The sequence below is a fragment of the Terrapene carolina genome, unplaced genomic scaffold (assembly GCF_002925995.2).
Source record: "Terrapene carolina triunguis isolate 2854851 unplaced genomic scaffold, T_m_triunguis-2.0 Scaffold433, whole genome shotgun sequence".
Taxonomy (NCBI): Eukaryota; Metazoa; Chordata; order Testudines; family Emydidae; genus Terrapene; species Terrapene triunguis.
In genome coordinates, this window is record NW_020664784.1 from 200,951 (window position 1) to 219,851 (window position 18,901).

General features: G+C 51.5%; 1 protein-coding gene across 1 annotated transcript in view; it reads left to right on the forward strand.

Annotated features, from left to right (window-relative positions):
• The window catches only part of ZCWPW1 (zinc finger CW-type and PWWP domain containing 1), a 32,298-nt gene extending 14,003 nt beyond the window's left edge, over positions 1-18,295 (forward strand). Inside the window, exons 9-13 of the mRNA XM_029913062.1 lie at positions 3,906-3,989; positions 5,307-5,382; positions 13,049-13,104; positions 14,444-14,483; positions 16,878-18,295. Of these exons, the coding sequence (XP_029768922.1) occupies positions 3,906-3,989; positions 5,307-5,382; positions 13,049-13,104; positions 14,444-14,483; positions 16,878-17,215 (594 nt within the window). The 3' untranslated portion in view covers positions 17,216-18,295. The remainder of the gene's footprint in view (positions 1-3,905; positions 3,990-5,306; positions 5,383-13,048; positions 13,105-14,443; positions 14,484-16,877) is intronic.
• The last annotated feature ends 606 nt before the right edge of the window (positions 18,296-18,901 follow it).

Sequence of the window (18,901 nt, forward strand, 5' to 3'; positions counted from 1 at the left end):
AACCTAGACCTCCCCCACTGCAACTTGAGACCATTGCTCCTTGTTCTGTCATCTGCCACCACTGAGAACAGCCGAGCTCCATCCTCTTTAGAACCCCCCCTCAGGTAGTTGAAAGCAGCTATCAAATCCCCCCTCATTCTTCTCTTCTGGAGACTAAACAATCCCAGTTCCCTCAGCCTCTCCTCATAAGTCATGTGCTCCAGACCCCTAATCATTTTTGTTGCCCTCCACTGGACTCTTTCCAATTTTTCCACATCCTTCTTGTAGTGTGGGGCCCCAAACTGGACACAGTACTCTAGATGAGGCCTCACCAATGTCGAATAGAGGGGAATGATCACATCCCTCGATCTGCTGGCAATACCCCTACTTATACAGTCCAAAATGCCGTTAGCCTTCTTGGCAACAAGGGCACACTATTGACTCATATCCAGCTTCTCGTCCACTGTGACCCCTAGGTCCTTTTCTGCAGAACTGCTACCCAGCCATTCGGTCCCTAGTCTGTAGCAGTGCATGGGATTCTTCTGTCCTAAGTGCAGGACTCTGCACTTGTCCTTGTTGAACCTCATCAGGTTTTTTTTGGCCCAATCCTCTAATTTGTCTAGGTCCCTCTGTATCCGATCCCTACCCTCTAGTGTATCTCCCACGCCTCCCAGTTTAGTGTCATCTGCAAACTTGCTGAGAGTGCAGTCCACACCATCCTCCAGATCATTAATAAAGATATTAAACAAAACCGGCCCCAGGACCGACCCTTGGGGCACTCCGCTTGAAACCGGCTGCCAACTAGACATGGAGCTATTGATCACTACCCGTCGAGCCCAACGATCTAGCCAGCTTTCTATCCACCTTACAGTCCATTCATCCAGCCCATACTTTTTTAACTTGGCGGCAAGAATACTGTGGGAGACTGTATCAAAAGCTTTGCTAAAGTCAAGGAATAACACATCCACTGCTTTCCCCTCATCCACAGAGCCAGTTATCTCATCATAGAAGGCAATTAGGTTAGTCAGGCATGACTTGCCCTTGGTGAATCCATGCTGACTGTTCCTGATCACTTTCCTCTCCTCTAAGTGTTTCATAATTGATTCCTTGAGGACCTGCTCCATGATTTTTCCAGGGACAGAGGTGAGGCTGACTGGCCTGTAGTTCCCCGGATCCTCCTTCTTCCCTTTTTTAAAGATGGGCACTACATTAGCCTTTTTCCAGTCATCCGGGACCTCCCCCAATCACCATGAATTTTTCAAAAATAATGGCTAATGGCTCTGCAATCTCATCTGCCAACTCCTTTAGCACCCCTGGATGCAGCGCATCTGGCCCCATGGACTTGTGCACGTCCAGTTTTTCTAAATAGTCCCGAACCACTTCTTTCTCCACAGAGGGCTGGTCACCTTCTCCCCATACTGTGCTGCTCAGTGCAGTAGTCTGGGAGCTGACCTTGTTCGTGAAGACAGAGGCAAAAAAATCATTGAGTATATTAGCTTTTTCCACATCCTCGGTCACTAGGTTGCCTCCCTCATTCAGTAAGGGGCCCACACTTTCCTTGACTTTCTTCTTGTTGCTAACATACCTGAAGAAACCCTTCTTGTTACTCTTAACATCTCTTGCTAGCTGCAACTCCAAGTGTGATTTGGCCTTCCTGATTTCACTCCTGCATGCCTGAGCAATATTTTTATACTCCTCCCTGGTCATTTGTCCAATCTTCCACTTCTTGTAAGCTTCTTTTTTGCGTTTAAGATCAGCAAGGATTTCACTGTTTAGCCAAGCTGGTCGCCTGCCATATTTACTATTCTTTCTACACAACCGTGGACGAGTGTTGCAAATCTTCAGCTATTCCACGTCACAGCATGGTTCATCAGTGGTTGTGTGTAGAGGAAACCCATTTCTCAACAGCTGTAGGAAACCTTCCACGGGAACTACCTACGAAGCGTTTCTCCATTTGGATGGCTCTCCATCATGTGTCTCCAACTCAGGCTAACATTCACACAACCCTGGACCATCTTTTGCAAATTAAGTAGTCGGATTTAACGCTCAACTATGTTAATGTGCGTCTAGCGACCATTTCGGCTGTTCGTCCTCGAATAGATGCCAAGGCTGTTTTTTCCTCACCTGTTCGCAATCAGATCCTTGAAAGGTCTCGATAGATTATTCCCAGCGGTCAGAGAACCAACACTATCTTGGAACTTGATTTTGGTCTTGTCTGCTCTTACGGACCCTCCTTCTACGCACTGTGCTCTTTTCTGCACCTATCAGCAAAGGTCACATTTTTAGTGGCCAATAGACTAGATGCGTTGGTCACAGATCCACCGTACACAGTTTTCTACAAGGACAAGGTCCAGCTTAGGCCGCGCCCTAAATTCCTCTCCAGGGTGGCCTCTGACTTGCACATGAACCAATCTGTCCACCTTCCAAGTCTTTCCAAAGCCGCATACCACCAGGGATAAGAGAAGACCCTCCCAGACTCAGTGTTCGTTGCACATTGGCTTTCTACCTGGACAGGACAAAGCCTTCCTGGCATCTTCCCATCTCTTCGTGTCACACGTGGAATGCATGAGGCACGTCATCTGATAACTCAGAGATTCTCTATGTGGATCCCCAGCTGCATCACCGTGGGAGTAACGCCTCCTGATAGACTCACGGTGCCCTCCAACAGAGCAGCCTCAGCCTCGGCAGCCTTTCTGGCACACCTCTCAATTGTGGACGTTTGTCAATCTACACTCTCACTGTCGGCCGCTTCGAGGCAAATGTGGACAAGGCAGTCCTGCTGTCCCTCTTCCGATGAGACTCCAAGTCCCTCCTCCTGGCATATCAGATTGAGAATCAGCTACCGTGTCATGGACTCAGAGAAATAAAAACGGCTACCTACCTTCTGATGACTGTTGGTTCTTTGGGCTGGATTGCATACGTCCATTGCACGACTCACCTTCCTTAGCGTAGCATCTGCTACTGAGTTCTGGTGTGAAGGAACTGGAGGAGGGATGGGGCGTCTCTGCAGTTTATACCCTCGCTCACAGCTTAAGTAGTTGGCATTGGGTGGGGCTGCCCCTACGGGCACCACTGGGGAAAACTCTCCGGCACTGATGCACGAGGCCCACGCACACCCGCAGCCATGGAGGTCAGGTCATGAGCAGGGAGATCTAGTTCCTGCCATTCTGTATCACACATGAGACTCTTTTTTCTGCCCTTTTTTCCCCTCCATTTTTTACGGCTTTGCTCTATTTTTTCAGTCCCTTTAAAAACCAGCTGGTGCGTAGCCGTTTAGGAAATGTGCTTCCTCTTGATTTCTAGATAAGGCGAGCGTGTCTGTTTGTGGTCCTGTGATTCATTGTACCCATGGCCTTTGGGTCAGCAGGACTTGCTGGCGCTGTGGGTTCAATTCTTTGTTTGTCTAGAGGGTACACGCTTTGGCGTAGGGACTGTTTCTCGCTCTCTGAGCTGGGCCCAGCACATTAGGGCCACAATCTCTGACTGGGCCTTCTGGGTGCTAAGTTAATGCAAGGAAAGGGTCACACATGTAGTGTCCTGAGTAGTGAGCTCCTCGGATGCCTCTATGCTCCCTCCGGGGTTCTATGTGTGCCACCCTGCCGTCTGCCTCTGTTTCAGGGACTTTTGGCCTCATATCGGGGGGCTCTGTGTGCCCCTCATTCCTCCCCCCCCCATACCTAGTGTCCCCCGATTTCCCCACACGGGGGACGGACCAGGACCCAATTGTGCCAAACAGCTGAACAAACATCTGGTGCTGTTCCTCTCCTCAGGGGTCAGTTTTTCCCCTGGCAAGGAGCCGGTGGTACCAGAAAGATTTATGCCCTGCCCTGTCTTTTATTGTCACTGGCCCTGGTGGGGGAGTGACGGAGAGAAAGTTTTGGCGCATTTTAGGCGCCGTGGGAAGACCAGCTGTGTTGCTCTTTCAGAAGATGCTCAGGAGCAAAGATTCCCGCCAGAAACTGGACGCTGCTGTGAGGATGGCGAAGGAAGCCGAGCGGATCAGCATTCAGGTATGAACGCTGCCGGGCTGCTGAGGTCAGACCACTCAGCATCCACCCAGCATCTTTGCAGGTTTCCCTGTGGGCCCCCGCGGGTGTTGGACGGGGGGGAACGCTTGCTTGCTCTTTGGATCTGGGATCAGATAGGCTTCATCTTCACGGCATGGTATTAACTCGTATTAGGTCGATCGAGTGCTCCTGTTAACTTAGGGTGACCAGATGAGAGGAAGAAAATATCAGGACACAATGGGGGGGGCAGAGCAAAAAAAACCAAACACCGGAGTGCCGCCGGCGGAGCAAAGAAAAAAAAACCCACCAGAGTGCCGCCGGCAGAGCAAAGAGGGAAAAAAAAAAAAAAACCACCGGAGTGCTGCCGACGGAGCGCGCGCACACACAAGAAAAAGCAGAGTGCTGCAAAACATCAGGACAAATTGCGTCGGGACGTGGGACAAACGCCTAAATATCGGGACAGTCCTGATTTTATCGGGACGTCTGGTCACCCTATGTTAACTCGACCCCATCCACACATCACTCGTCTTCTGTCATGCTAGTAACTTGAGCTTGCTGGGATACAGGCTAAAGCCTGAGTGAGGGGGAGCTTGGAATAAGGACTCCTGGGTTCTCTCCCTGGCTCTGGGGTGGGGGGGAGTGAGGTCTAGTGGGTTAGAGCAGTGGGGGCTGGAGTCAGGACTCCTGGGTTCTCTCCCTGGCTCTGGGGGCGGGAGTGAGGTCTAGTGGGTTAGAGCAGTGGGGGCTGGAGTCAGGACTCTTGGGTTCTATCCCCAGCTCTGGTTGGGGAGTGGGCTCTAGTGGTTAGAAAAAATGGGGGGCGGGGAGTCAGGACTCCTGGGTTCTCCTCCCCTGTTATTCCTCCTTGGGCAAGCATCTGGTGATTTAGTTTCCCTCGGAGGGGTATCGTGAAGGTTAATCATACAACGGTTGTAAGATGCTTTGAGATGAGGAGGCGTGGGCTTGTCTACACAAGGAATTATTCCTGAGTCACTGAGCCTGATTAACTCCCTGTGTAGATGCTTTTGGTTCTGGAAGAAGAGGGCCTTATTCAGAATGTGGTAGTGGTTCTTTATGGCTATGGGGCCGTTTCCTGGTCCCTTGTCCACACAGTGTCCTCTAAACACCTAGACACCATCTCGGAGCAGTGGGTCTTGTCCGGAGTTCTCTGCCTGTGGTCTCTCATGTTGACCCTACGACCTTTGCCCCATTTGTGCGTTTGAAGTTAAGTCCTTTGTTAAATCAAGGGGCAGTCAGTGGACTCCACTCACCGCTCCCAGGATTTCATCAGATGTCTCTTTTTTTCTTCCCCTCCCTCAGGAGAGAGTGATGAGATTTGGGTTCATCAGTCGATCCGGTGAGGGAGGATTGCTAGAAGCTCACGAGGACTCGGAAGGTATCATGCTGTAGCCTGGAGCTTTTCCCCTCGATATCCTCCAGGTCAAATTGCAAATTGTTAAAGAATTTCACCCAAGTCCCGCTGTATTGACCCCACTAACTTGTGCAGGACAAAAGGATCTTCCAGTCTGGATCGGAAGAGAGGAAGCGGTGGGGAATCCACTGCTGCCCAGGGAAGTTAATCACCCACACGGGGAAAAAATCGGTGCCTTGTTTGTGAGTTGAACGTGTCTGTCTTTAGCTTCCAGACGCTGGTTCTTTTCCACCTTTCTCTGCTAGATTAAAGAGCCCTTTAGTACCCCATCTTTTCTCCCTACATCCCTACATCGCGATCAAGTCACCTCTCCATTTTCTTTTCATAAGCTAAACGGAGCACGCTTCTTTACGTCTCTCACTCTCCGGCATTTTTTCCAGCCCTCCAATCCTTTTGGTAGGTCTTCTCTGCCCCCTCGCCAGTCTTTCAACATCCTTCTGATGATGATCTTGTCTGACCTCCTGTATGATAGAGGCCGCAGAACCTCATGTCATTCTTTGTTTATTTAGACTGTAAACTGTTTCAGGCAGGGACCGCCGGTGCTATTGTAAAGCAGCTCATTTAAAAATAATGGTAATTCTGGTCATTGGTGTCTATCTAGCAGTGGGTCAGGGTTGCATTCAGCACTCCCGTCTCAGAGGGGCTAAGGAGGCAGATTTAATGAAAATCCCAGCCTTCAGTGGCTAGAGTCCCTGCTAAGTCTTGTGTGGTGTCGTCCTGTAGCATGATTTTCACTCAAAGGAAACATTAGCAGCCTGTGTTTTAAAGGAGGTCTGATTACAGGATTGTGGTGGTCCCATCTGGCCTTAGAATTTATGAATCACTCCCATTTTTCAATGGGGAAACCGAGGCACAGAGAGATTTATAAAAACAACAAGGAGTCTGGTGGCACCCTAAAGACTAACAGATTTATTTGGGCATAAGCTTTCGTGGGTAAAAACCTCACTTTTTCGGATGCATAGTGCATCCGAAGAAGTGAGGTTTTTACCCACGAGAGCTTATGCCCAAATAAATCTGTTAGTCTTTAAGGTGCCACTAGACTCCTTGTTGTTTTTGTAGATACAGACTAACACGGCTACCCACTGATACCAGAGAGATTTATGTGATTTGCCTAAGGTTCCACACAAAGTTTGTGGCATGGCAAGGAACTGAATGAGGGCGAGATTGGTAGCAGGAGCTACCTGTGCAGCCCTGTGGCCAAAAGTAGCTGCAGGGTGGTTTTATTCCCTCTGTATTAAATCGCCCGGGCGGTGGGGCAATTGCCTCCTTTGCTCCCCTCCCCCCCCCCGCCCCCGGGCTTGCTGCCGCCAGTGGTGCTCCCTTTTGGAATAATGATACATCTGCTAGGATTTGACGCTAGAACCAGGAACGCTGGTTCTTCTTCGAGTGCTTGCTCATATCCATTCCAGTTAGGTGTGTGCGCGCCGCGTGCACGATCGTCGGAAGATTTTTACCCTAGCAACACCCGGTCGGTCGGCTGTGGAGCCCCCTAGAGTGGCGCCGTTATGGTGCTGGATATATACCCCAGCCGACCCAGCGCCCCCTCAGTTCCTTCTTACCGCCCCTGACGGTCGTTGGAACTGTGGAGCGCGGCTTAGCTGATCTCCACACTCCCTAGCTTCTTATTGTTCTTGTTATAGTTAGTTATATAGATAGTTTTCAAGTTAGTTGGTTAGTTAGTGTATAGTGTATATATATAGTTGTATATTGTTATCGGGGGTTTAGGGGGTGTTTTTCCCCTTTTCCCCCCCGGCGCACAGCTGGGCCCATGCCCAAGGCTCCTGGCTTTAAGCCGTGCGCGTCCTGCGGGAAGCATATGCCAACCAGCGACCCGCATAGTTCTTGCTTGAAGTGCCTTGGAGAGACTCATCCAGCAGATAAGTGCCCTATCTGCAAGGCCTTCAAGCCGAGGACAAGAAAGGAGCGGGACTTTAGACTCCGACAGCTCCTGATGGAGGCGGCTCTGAGTCCGGATCCTCCCTCGGCGCGCCCTGTCCCGGCACCGAGCGCTTCGATGCGCAGCGCCCCGGCGGGCCCGACCGGTGCGGCGGAAAAGACTGCTCGGCACCGACCGACGTCGGCACCGCGCCCGCCTAAAGAACCTCGGCGCCGATCCCTTTCTCCGGGCCATAAGAAGGCCGGCAAGGCGCGGGACGTTGCTGCCGCGAAGATACCGGCTCCCCCGGTGCCGGGGGTAGAGCCGCGTCCGCAGTTGGACCGCCAAAGACAGGCGGCCACACCGTCGACTCCGGCACCGAGGCCGTTGAGTCCGGTGCGGACTGTTTCACCACCAAGGCTGGTGGTGGAACCTTGTCTCCCTTCCACCCCGGAGACCTTCGCTACGGCGAGAGACCTGATCGCCCTCACGGAGCCGGCGCCGTCGCAACTCCCGGCACCGGTGGCTCCACGTGTACTGCAGTCCAGAGGGAAACCTGCCCTGGTGCGCCCACCGTCGCCAGCACGAGTCTCTCAGCACCGCTCCAGATCCCGAAGCAGGTCCCGACGCCGCTCTGAGTCCCGGCGCCGAATGTCACCTCGGCACCGGTCGTACTCGCGGCCCAGATCTTCTTCGCGGCGCCGTTCAACATCCCGGCACCGTCGCGACAACCGGCACCGATCGGGGTCGAGGCGCAGCTCCCGGCACCGGTATGAGTGCCACTCGGGCTCGAGAGGCCGCTCCCGGTACCACGCCTCCTCCAGATCGTCGTCCCGTTCAAGATCGGGATCCCGGCACCGGAGGGACTATCGGCACCGGTCCAGGTCCCGGCACCGTTCGCCGGCACCGCACAGGGACAGATCGCCTTACGGCCGGCACCGATCGGCACCGTACCATCCGGTGCCGACGGCATCGGGTTCGGCACCGCCGTGGCCGTCGAGATCGGCGTCGCGGTCATCTGAGGCAGTGGAGGCCGGCCACCTGCAGGAGACCGACGACCCTATGCAAGGACCTGCGCATTGGTCCTTCTGGACTCCTTGGGCCTACCACCAGGCACAAGGAGCTCCGCTATCGGCCTCCCGCTCTGGCCGTTCGGAGCCTAGGGCCCCAGAGTCCACCATCTCCCGCCCTCCTCCAAGGGACGTGGAGGCTCCAGTGCCCGCACCAGCAGAGGCCCTGGACCAGGGGCCAGGCGATGCCCAACCCCAGGAACACCTGGAGCAGGACCAACCATTGGACCCCTTGCCACCAGGGGCATCCTCCTCGTCCTCACCTGATGAGGCCGTAGCGGGCACGTCCGCCATTGGGCCGCCTCCTATAGACCTTCGGGCCCACCAGGACCTGCTGCGTCGCATGGCTCGCAATATGGACCTCCAGGTGGAGGAGATTGCGGAGGTCCATGATCCTATCGTGCAGATCATTTCAGCGGATGCTCCATCCAGGGTGGCATTACCGCTGATCCGCACCATTCAGGCCAACGCCACCACTATCTGGCAGACCCCGGCCTCTATTCCGCCCACGGCCAGAGGGGTTGAGAGAAAGTACTTTGTGCCGTCCAGGGAACATGAGTATTTGTACACTCACCCCCAACCGTGCTCACTGGTGGTTTCATCAGTCAATGCACGGGAGCGACATGGCCAGCAGGCCGCTGCGCCCAAATCGAAGGACGCTAAGCGCTTCGATTTGTTCGGACGCAAGGTCTATTCAGCTGGCGGACTGCAACTGCGGGCAGCGAACCAGCAGGCGCTCCTGAGCCGCTATGGCTTTAATATGTGGTCCTCGATGGGGAAATTTAGAGAGCTGGTTCCCCAGGACTCGAGGGAAGAGTTCGGGGCCTTGGTAGAGGAGGGCAAGCGGGTGGCATGCACCTCCCTACAGGCGTCCCTTGATATAGCGGACTCGGCCGCTAGGACCCTGGCGTCGGGGATAGCAATGCGCCGAATCTCCTGGCTCCAGGTGTCAGGCTTGCCACCTGAACTGCAGCAGACCCTGCAGGACCTACCGTTCGAGGGCCAGGGCCTCTTTTCAGAGAAAACGGACTCGAGGCTCCAAAATCTTAAGGACTCTCGGACAATGATGCGCTCCCTGGGGATGCATGTCCCAGGGCCTCAGCGCAGACCCTTCAGGCCCCAGCCTCAGCGATTCTACCCTCCCCCGCCTCGTCCAAGACAGGACTTTGCTAGGAGGCGGGGTCGAGGTGGTAGGCGAAGGTCGACCGGCCCTCAACCCGGTCAGAACCAGGGCCAGCCTAGGCCACCTTCTGGGCCTAGACAAGCCTTTTGAAGGTGCGGTCGAGGACGGCACCACGACCAGTACCCAGGATCCGACTCCCCCTTTCCGGGACCGCCTCTCCCGCTTCCACCGTGCTTGGTCCCGTATAACCTCGGACCGTTGGGTCCTTCGCACGGTGAAAGGGGGATACGCCCTCCAGTTTTCTTCGCCCCCCCCCTCCCCCTCCCCCTCCCCGTCCCTCTTCAGGGACCCTTCTCACGAGCAACTCCTTACACAGGAGGTTCTTGGGCTCCTCGCTATGGGGGCCATAGAGGAGGTTCCATCGGAGCTAAGGGGCAGGGGGTTTTACTCCCGCTACTTCCTGATACCCAAGTCAAAAGGGGGTCTACGGCCCATCTTAGACTTACGCGGACTCAACAAATTCATAGTAAAATTGAAGTTCCGCATGGTGTCATTGGGGACCATTATCCCTTCACTGGATCCTGGAGACTGGTTCGCCGCCCTCGACATGAAGGACGCTTATTTTCACATAGCAATTTATCCGCCCCACAGACGTTTCCTGCGATTTGTGGTAAACAGGGTACACTACCAATTCGCAGTCCTTCCCTTCGGCTTGTCCTCGGCTCCCAGGGTGTTCACAAAGTGTCTGGCAGTCGTCGCGGCCTTCCTTCGTCGACAAGGGATACAGCTGTTCCCGTACTTGGACGACTGGCTGGTACGCGGCCGCACCAGAGACCAAGTGCAGGCTCATGTCCGCATGGTGACAAACACTTTTCACGAGCTGGGCATTCTACTCAACAGAGAGAAGTCCACTCTAGTACCAACTCAGAGGATAGAGTCCATTGGAGCAATCCTGGACTCCAGACGTGCCCGAGCCATACTGCCAGACAGCCGATTTCATGCCATCTCAAGCGTCATTCAAGGACTCAGGGCCTTTCCAATTACCACCATAAGAACATGCCTTGTCCTTTTGGGCCACATGGCCTCGTGTACATACGTAACCAGGCACGCCAGACTGCGACTTCGCCCACTGCAGGCTTGGGTGTCATCGGTCTACCGTCCTCATCGAGACGACCTGAACATGGTGGTCACGGTTCCCGCCTCGGTCTTGGCCTCTCTCGCCTGGTGGACGGATCGCACAGTGGTCTGTGCAGGACTGCCCTTTCACGCCCCACAGCCCTCCCTCCACCTAGTCACGGACGCTTCTTCTCTAGGCTGGGGCGCTCACCTGGGGGAGCACCATACCCAAGGCCTGTGGTCCGCGTCCCAACTAGCCCTGCACATCAACGTCCGAGAGCTGATGGCGGTGCGCCTGGCTTGCCAGGCTTTCCTCAACTTCCTACAGGGCCGTTGCGTGCTGATTCTCACCGACAACACCACGGCCATGTTTTACATCAACAAGCAAGGCGGAGCTCGCTCATCTCCCCTATGCCAAGAGGCCATTCGCCTGTGGGACTTCTGCATCGTCCACTCGATTCATCTCACGGCGTCATTCCTTCCTGGAGTCCAGAATACGCTGGCGGACCGTCTCAGCAGGTCCTTCCAGACGCACGAGTGGTCGATTCGCCCGGACATCATCTATTCCGTCTTCCAAAGGTGGGGGTTTCCCCAGATCGACCTGTTCGCATCTCGGGCCAACAGGAAGTGCCAGGCATTCTGCTCCCTACACGGGCGAGCCCCGGGCTCTCGGTCAGACGCCTTCCTCATGGCATGGAAAGACCATCTGTTCTACGCCTTTCCTCCATTCCCGCTGGTCCACAGGGTGCTGCTCAAGATCCGCAGGGACCATGCACGGGTAATTCTAGTCGCTCCCGCTTGGCCGAGACAACACTGGTACACCACACTGCTGGATCTGTCAGTACAGAGACCGATCACGCTCCCCTTGAGTCCGGATCTCATCTCTCAGGACCACGGCCGGCTGTATCACCCCGACCTGCAGTCGCTCCACCTCACGGCGTGGATGCTTCATGGTTGAGTCGCTCAGAGCGACAATGCTCGCAGGCCGTCCAACAGGTCCTTCTGGGAAGTAGAAAGCCCTCTACGCGGACCACTTATTTAGCCAAGTGGAAGAGGTTCTCCTGTTGGTGTGAGCAACGAGCTACGTCTCCCTCGCAGGCTCCTATCCCCTTGATACTGGAATATCTCCTGTCCCTAAGACAGCAAGGCTTGGCGACATCCTCAATCAAGGTTCACCTCGCCGCTATTTCCGCTTTCCACCCAGGAGAACTCACGTCCTCGGTCTTCTCTAACCCGATGGTCGTTAGATTCCTCAAGGGCTTAGACCGGCTGTACCCACAGCAACGACAACCGGTTCCGACGTGGAACCTCAACCTCGTCCTCTCCAGGCTCACAGGGCCTCCGTTTGAACCATTGGCGACCTGCTCACTCCTGTACTTATCCTGGAAGACAGCCTTCCTCGTAGCCATCACCTCAGCACGACGCGTCTCGGAACTCAGGGCGCTGACATCTGAGCCCCCTTATACGGTGTTCCACAAGGACAAGGTACAGCTTCGCCCCCATCCTGCCTTTCTTCCGAAGCTGGTGTCACCTTTCCACGTAAACCAAGATATATTTCTCCCGGTCTTCCATCCGAAACCGCACGCTACTCGTCAAGACCAGCGTTTACATTCTTTGGACGTTCGCAGGGCCCTGGCTTTCTATATTGACCGGACAAGGCCATTTAGGAAAACAACGCAACTCTTCGTTGCGGTGGCCGACCGGATGAAAGGCTCACCGGTCTCTTCACAGTGCCTGTCCTCTTGGATTACGTCCTGCATTCGTGCTTGCTACGACCTGGCCGGGGTACCGACGCCACACCTCACTGCTCATTCCACGAGGGCCCAGGCCTCCTCGACTGCCTTCCTGGCTCAAGTACCGATCCAGGACATTTGTAGAGCTGCAGTGTGGTCATCGGTCCACACATTTGCTACTCACTATGCACTGGTGCAACAATCCAGAGACGATGCTGCCTTCGGGTCAGCGGTTCTGCACACAGCAATGTCTCACTCCGACCCCGCCACCTAGGTGGGGCTTGGGAGTCACCTAACTGGAATGGATATGAGCAAGCACTCGAAGAAGAAAAGACGGTTACTCACCGTTGTAACTGTTGTTCTTCGAGATGTGTTGCTCATATCCATTCCAAACCCGCCCCCCTTCCCCACTGTCGGAGTAGCCGGCAAGAAGGAACTGAGGGGGCGCTGGGTCGGCTGGGGTATATATCCAGCACCATAACGGCGCCACTCTAGGGGGCTCCACAGCCGACCCACCGGGTGTTGCTAGGGTAAAAATCTTCCGACGATCGTGCACGCGGCGCGCACACACCTAACTGGAATGGATATGAGCAACACATCTCGAAGAACAACAGTTACAACGGTGAGTAACCGTCTTTTCAAATCTTCAGTAAGTTTGTCGTAAGATTTTAAAACGTGCTCTGGAGAGTGAGTTATTGTTCTTGTCTTCTAGAGCTATTCAACGTGGCCAGTGAGGAGAAGCAGCCCTGTGATGGAAATGAGAATATGGTACGTCAAACCGGAGATGGGAAAAGATGGTTTAAAAGAAGGGGGTTTGTTCTCTTGTCTCTCCATTGATTCCGTCTCTCCCCCCACCCACCCTAACAAAAATGCCATATAGTAAATGTGTCACCGATGCTTTGAGATACAACCGTGCCCATAAAGATTATTGGACTGTTAGCCCCTAGGGGAATGCTCAGTTTGTTTAGTTTATCCAAGCGAATAAGAGAAGATCTCGCAGACAAAAGCAGAAGGAGTTCCAAGGGCTGGCTGCTGTAGCGTCTTTAAATTGAGGAGCTTCAAAAGACCTTCAAACAAGACTGGATTTCTTCCTAAAAGATACTGGGATTTGTGAAACCCATGTTCGGTTCACTCGCTCTGTGACTTTGCATAAGTCACTTAGATCCTTGTCTACACGAACAATTAGTTTGCAGCATGCTGGGGTGTGAATCTGGCATGAGCTAACTGTCCACATGGACCCTGCTAATTTGTATTAACAATTCATTAATGTGCTTTGAGCTTTGTGCTTTGATAATCAGTGAGGACTACATCAAGCCGCATCAAGGAACTGTACGATTCATTCATTTCTTTTTAAGATTTGTATTTCAGTCAGCGCTCCCCTAACAGAGAGAAAATGAGCTTACAGTGTAACAATGATTTAAACATGTCAAGTGTTGGCACATCTACCACATCCCTGGGTCAGTAGTATTTCCAGGGGTTAATTACTCTTCCTGTTTAAAAACGTACCCCTTAGTTCCAGCCTGCATTTGTCGTGCATTGGATCTTGCTCTGCTTTTATCTGCTGGACTAAAGAGCCCTTTTCAGAGATCTTCTTTCACAGATCAGCTATTCATAGACTGGGATCATATAATCTCAGATAAGCTAGATAGACCACGTCCTTACTATGTTGCTACAAGGCGCCTTTTCCAGCTCTCAAATTGATCATAGATTATCACGCCAGAAGAGACCATCTAGTCTGACCCCCGGCATAACAGAGGCCATGGGGCTGAATTAATCCTCGTCGCTCTTTTCTGAACCTACACCTCTACCCCGATATAACGCTGTCCTCGGGAGCCAAAAAATCTTACCGCGTTATAGGTGAAACCGCGTTATATCGAACTTGCTTTGATCCGCTGGAGTGCGCAGCCCTGCCCCCCCGGAGCACTGCTTTACCGCGTTATATCCGAATTCGTGTTATATCGGGTCGCATTATATCGGGGTAGAGGTGTATTTCCAATTGGTCAACACCCATTTAAAGTGTGGGCATTGGAGCTAGACCTAGCATGGCATATTATATATATATTATATATTCTCTTTCATGTCTGACTAACCAATACTTGGGTTCTAGGTTGCGACTTCAGATTTCAAGGAGAAAACCTTTCTGAAAGGTTAGTGATACAACCCAGCTCCTCCTGCAGTGGCTTTCAATGCCAAGTAAGGTAAAGTAACAAATTAAGAAAGGTTGGGGTGTGATACTTAAACTAGAATTGCTCACTCTCCTACCATCCTGGCTTTCACGGGGCAGGAGGAATTGGGAAGTTGACTTTCAGTTGCCTTAAACTCATGTATACTTGTCCAAATCAGCCAGGATGAAATTCGTATCCGCTTCAGACAGCTGACCGTTCCTTCCCGAACAGCACCATCACCTGTTGTTTTTGAGGGAGGCATGGTCTACTGGTTAGTAGTGTTATAATTACTTCTAGTGTATTGTGCCAGGCTCTGTACAAACACAGAACAAAAAGACGGTCCCTGCCCCAAAGAGATTACAGTCTAAGTATAAGACAAGAGATAGAGACAGACAGAAGGATGAATACAAGCAGACAATGAGGCAGTGTGGGTTAGCATGGCCGGCAGATGTCTTAGCATACGGTAAAGGAGAGTTTTGAGGCGGAATCTGTAGGTGGATAAATCTGGTTGCGTCCAATTGGAAACAGAGTGCTTTTAGTCTCAGTTCAATTCCCTCCCGTCACGGTTGGCACCAGCTGGCCTCCTGGCTAGCAACTTAGAATCATAAAATATCAGAGTTGGAAGGGACCTCAGGAGGTCATCTAGTCCAACCCCCTGCTCAAAGCAGGACCAATTCCCAACTAAATCATCCCAGCCAGGGCTTTGTCAAGCCTGACCTTAAAAACCTCTAAGGAAGGAGATTCCACCACCTCCCTAGGTAACCCATTCCAGTACTTCACCACCTCCTAGTGAAAAAGTTTTTCCTAATATCCAACCTAAACCTCCCCCACTGCAACTTGAGACCATTACTCCTTGTTCTGTCATCTGCCACCACTGAGAACAGTCTAGATCCATCCTCTTTGGAACCCCCTTTCAGGTAGTTGAAAGCAGCTATCAAATCCCCCCTCATTCTTCTCTTCTGCAGACTAAACAATCTCAGTTCTTTCAGCCTCTCCTCATAAGTCATGTGCTCCAGATCCCTAATCATTTTTGTTGCCCTCCACTGGACTCTTTCCAATTTTTCCACATCCTTCTTGTAGTGTGGGGCCCAAAACTGGACACAGTACTCCAGATGAGGCCTCACCAATGTCGAATAAAGGGGAACGATCACGTTCCTCAATCTGCTGGCAATACCCCTACTTATACAGCCCAAAATGCCGTTAGCCTTCTTGGCAACAAGAGCACACTGTTGACTCATATCCAGCTTCTCATCCACTGTGACCCCTAGGTCCTTTTCTGCAGAACTGCTACCTAGCCATTCGGTCCCTAGTCTGTAGCTGTGCATGGGATTCTTCCGTCCTAAGTGCAGGACTCTGAACTTGTCCTTGTTGAAGCCCATCAGGTTTTTTTGGCCCAATCCTCTAATTTGTCTAGGTCCCTCTGTATCCGATCCCTACCCTCTAGTGTATCTCCCACGCCTCCCAGTTTAGTGTCATCTGAAAACTTGCTGAGAGTGCAGTCCACACCATCCTCCAGATCATTAATAAAGACATTAAACAAAACCGGCCCCAGGACCGACCCCTGGGGCACGCCGCTCGAAACCGGCTGCCAACTAGACATGGAGCCATTGATCACTACCCGTTGAGCCCAACGATCTAGCCAGCTTTCTATCCACCTTACAGTCCATTCATCCAGCCCATACTTCTTTAACTTGGCGGCAAGAATACTGTGGGAGACTGTATCAAAAGCTTTGCTAAAGTCAAGGAATAACACATCCACTGCTTTCCCCTCATCCACAGAGCCAGTTATCTCATCATAGAAGGCAATTAGGTTAGTCAGGCACGACTTCCCCTTGGTGAATCCATGCTGACTGTTCCCGATCACTTTCCGCCCCTCTAAGTGTTTCATAATTGATTCCTTGAGGAATATAGTAAAGGAGAGTTTTGAGTACTGTTCAGCCATGAGGCCAAGGATTGAATGGACCCAGAGATCAGAATCCCCTCCAGCCACCACGGGGAGCAGCGTAAACACGTTGGAGTAGGAGTGCAAAATCAGAAAAGCTGGGAGTGGACGATGGGATGGATCACTCGATGATTGTCTGTTCTGTTCATTCCCTCTGAAGCGCCTGGCGTTGGCCACTGTCGGAAGACAGGATACTGGGCTAGATGGACCATTGGTCTGACCCAGTATGGCTGTTCTTATGTAGTAATGGAGCCTTTAATGGATTTATCTTCGCATTCTGTCCCCGTGCCATAGGGATCTTGTGGGAAAAGTTTGGAGAATCCTGATCTATGAGGCTACGTTGACTCATCACTTGATTTCCCAGTGGGAGAGGAGGGGAGGGTTTGCGGATCTCCGATATGATTAATTCTTCCTTTTCCCTGTTGGATTCTGAGGATTGCGTTGGTCTCTCTTCTTTGCAGGCCTTAAAAAGAAGTTCACCATTCCGGGAAGCAACAGCTCAGGATCCAGCCAGCCCAAACCGCCAGCAGGAAGCAACAGAGTTAACCTGACGCTGTCCTGTCGAGACGGCTTGAAGCCGGAGCTGGTGAAGATGTTGCAGGTGAAAGACAATACCACCACGAGCCACCCACGGTCAAGTAGCAGTGATGAGATCTTTGAGGAATTCCAGGAAGTGGGGGAGCTGGAGAAGGCCAAGGAAGCACGTGGGAGCCAGGAAGCGGAGAAAAACGAATCATCGGAAGAGTGTTCCCTGGTCTTGTTTGAAGAGTAGCCATTGAAATAACAAACCTGCCATGGGGCACCAGAGCTACCTCCCTGAAGATAGTGGGGATTAGAGAAAAATTAGAAAGCGCTCCACAAAAGTGGCCGCTAGGAAATTCAATCTAGTTTAAACTTGGTTTATGTTTGATGAAGATCTGAGACCATTGGGACAGCAGACGTGGATTTTAACATCCAGCTCTGGCTGTAAAGGTTTCCCTCTCCCCCTTCTCAAATATTCATCTGTAAAGATAGGGGGGGAAAATCCACAATAAGTGACTTGACCTGTTTTCTTAAAACTTAGGGTGCTGGATCTTGTTTAATTCTTCCAGCCTCGTGTAGTGTGTCGTTTCCTTAGATTCCATTGGCAATGAGTGATTTTTAAAAACAAAACAAAACAGTTTTTGATCACTCAAGGAATTGGTTGATGGGGGTTGGTTGACGGGGTCAGATCCTCAGCTGGCGTACAGCGTCGTCAATGGAATTACACGGATTTACATCAGCTACAGATAGACCCCTATGTATAAATTGTTGCATTTATTTGTAAAAGTGGTACATTAAGGCTGAGATTTCCAAAGTTGCCTGATGAATATGGATGGTAAAATCGACAGGAACTGGGTATCCAGATCTGAAAGCATTTGGCATCATCAGAGTCCTTGATCTAGATTCCCATGTTACTGTTCTATAAATCTGTTATGTTCTAACTCCAGTGATACCTGGACTTCCTAGTTGCTACTGTTGTGTTTAACTAGTTACTGGATTTGTGGTTTTATGTTTATCTGTTACAAACTTGTAAAAAAGACTGGCTTGTATTCATCCACTAGGGTGAAATTTGCCCTGTAGAGAGAACCAACCCATAAGTTGGACATAAATAGACTTTATTCACAGAGATAAATTACACTCAGAGAGTTTAGCCCAAGTTAAGGGTTGAATAAAGGTGGCAGAACTAGGACTTAAGGAGTTTATGGCTGTGACCACCATCAGGTTAAACACTCACTTACAAGTAACGGTTTACATGTTAATAAAATCCTGCAGTCGGGCTGGGTTCTTGTTACCTGGATGTAGATAAGCTAAAGTGTGATTAAAAATCCAATTCTTGGTTCATTACAGTGTCTTTAACTCCATTGTTTTTAATGTTGCGTCACAACGTTGGTTTTCCACACCAATCAGAGTAGCTTGACTAAGTAATGACTTAGACATGACATAATCATCTACAGATATTTGAAAGGAGCAAGGGAAGTCACAGGGGTCTGGGAAACAGAATGTAGGGAATCTGGAATCGTTCCTAGGATGTAGCAGATGTGATTCAGCAAAAGGTTCTCTGATTATTCTTTAAATCTCGACACACTTAGTTAGGTTCCTAATACAACAAAGCTTTGATTGCCTGGCTTTTTTTGTAAGTGTGAATTTTATACTGGGCCTCTTCATTTTAAGGTAGCAGAATATTGAAGAACCGAACGGTGTTTTACTCTAGCCAGCCAAGATGATAATAAATCCATAGGAGCAGATACCCAGCTAGTGTAAATTGATGTCCGACTAGAGATCATTTGATAAAAGACCACTGCCCATCATGCTGGCCAACATTATGGCATTGTTTCCTTGTGTCTGTCTCTCGCCACTTGTCCTAGACTTAGACTGTCAGCTCGCTGGGGCAGGGATCATCTTTATATTTTCTAGAATCTAGCACATGGAGTCATTT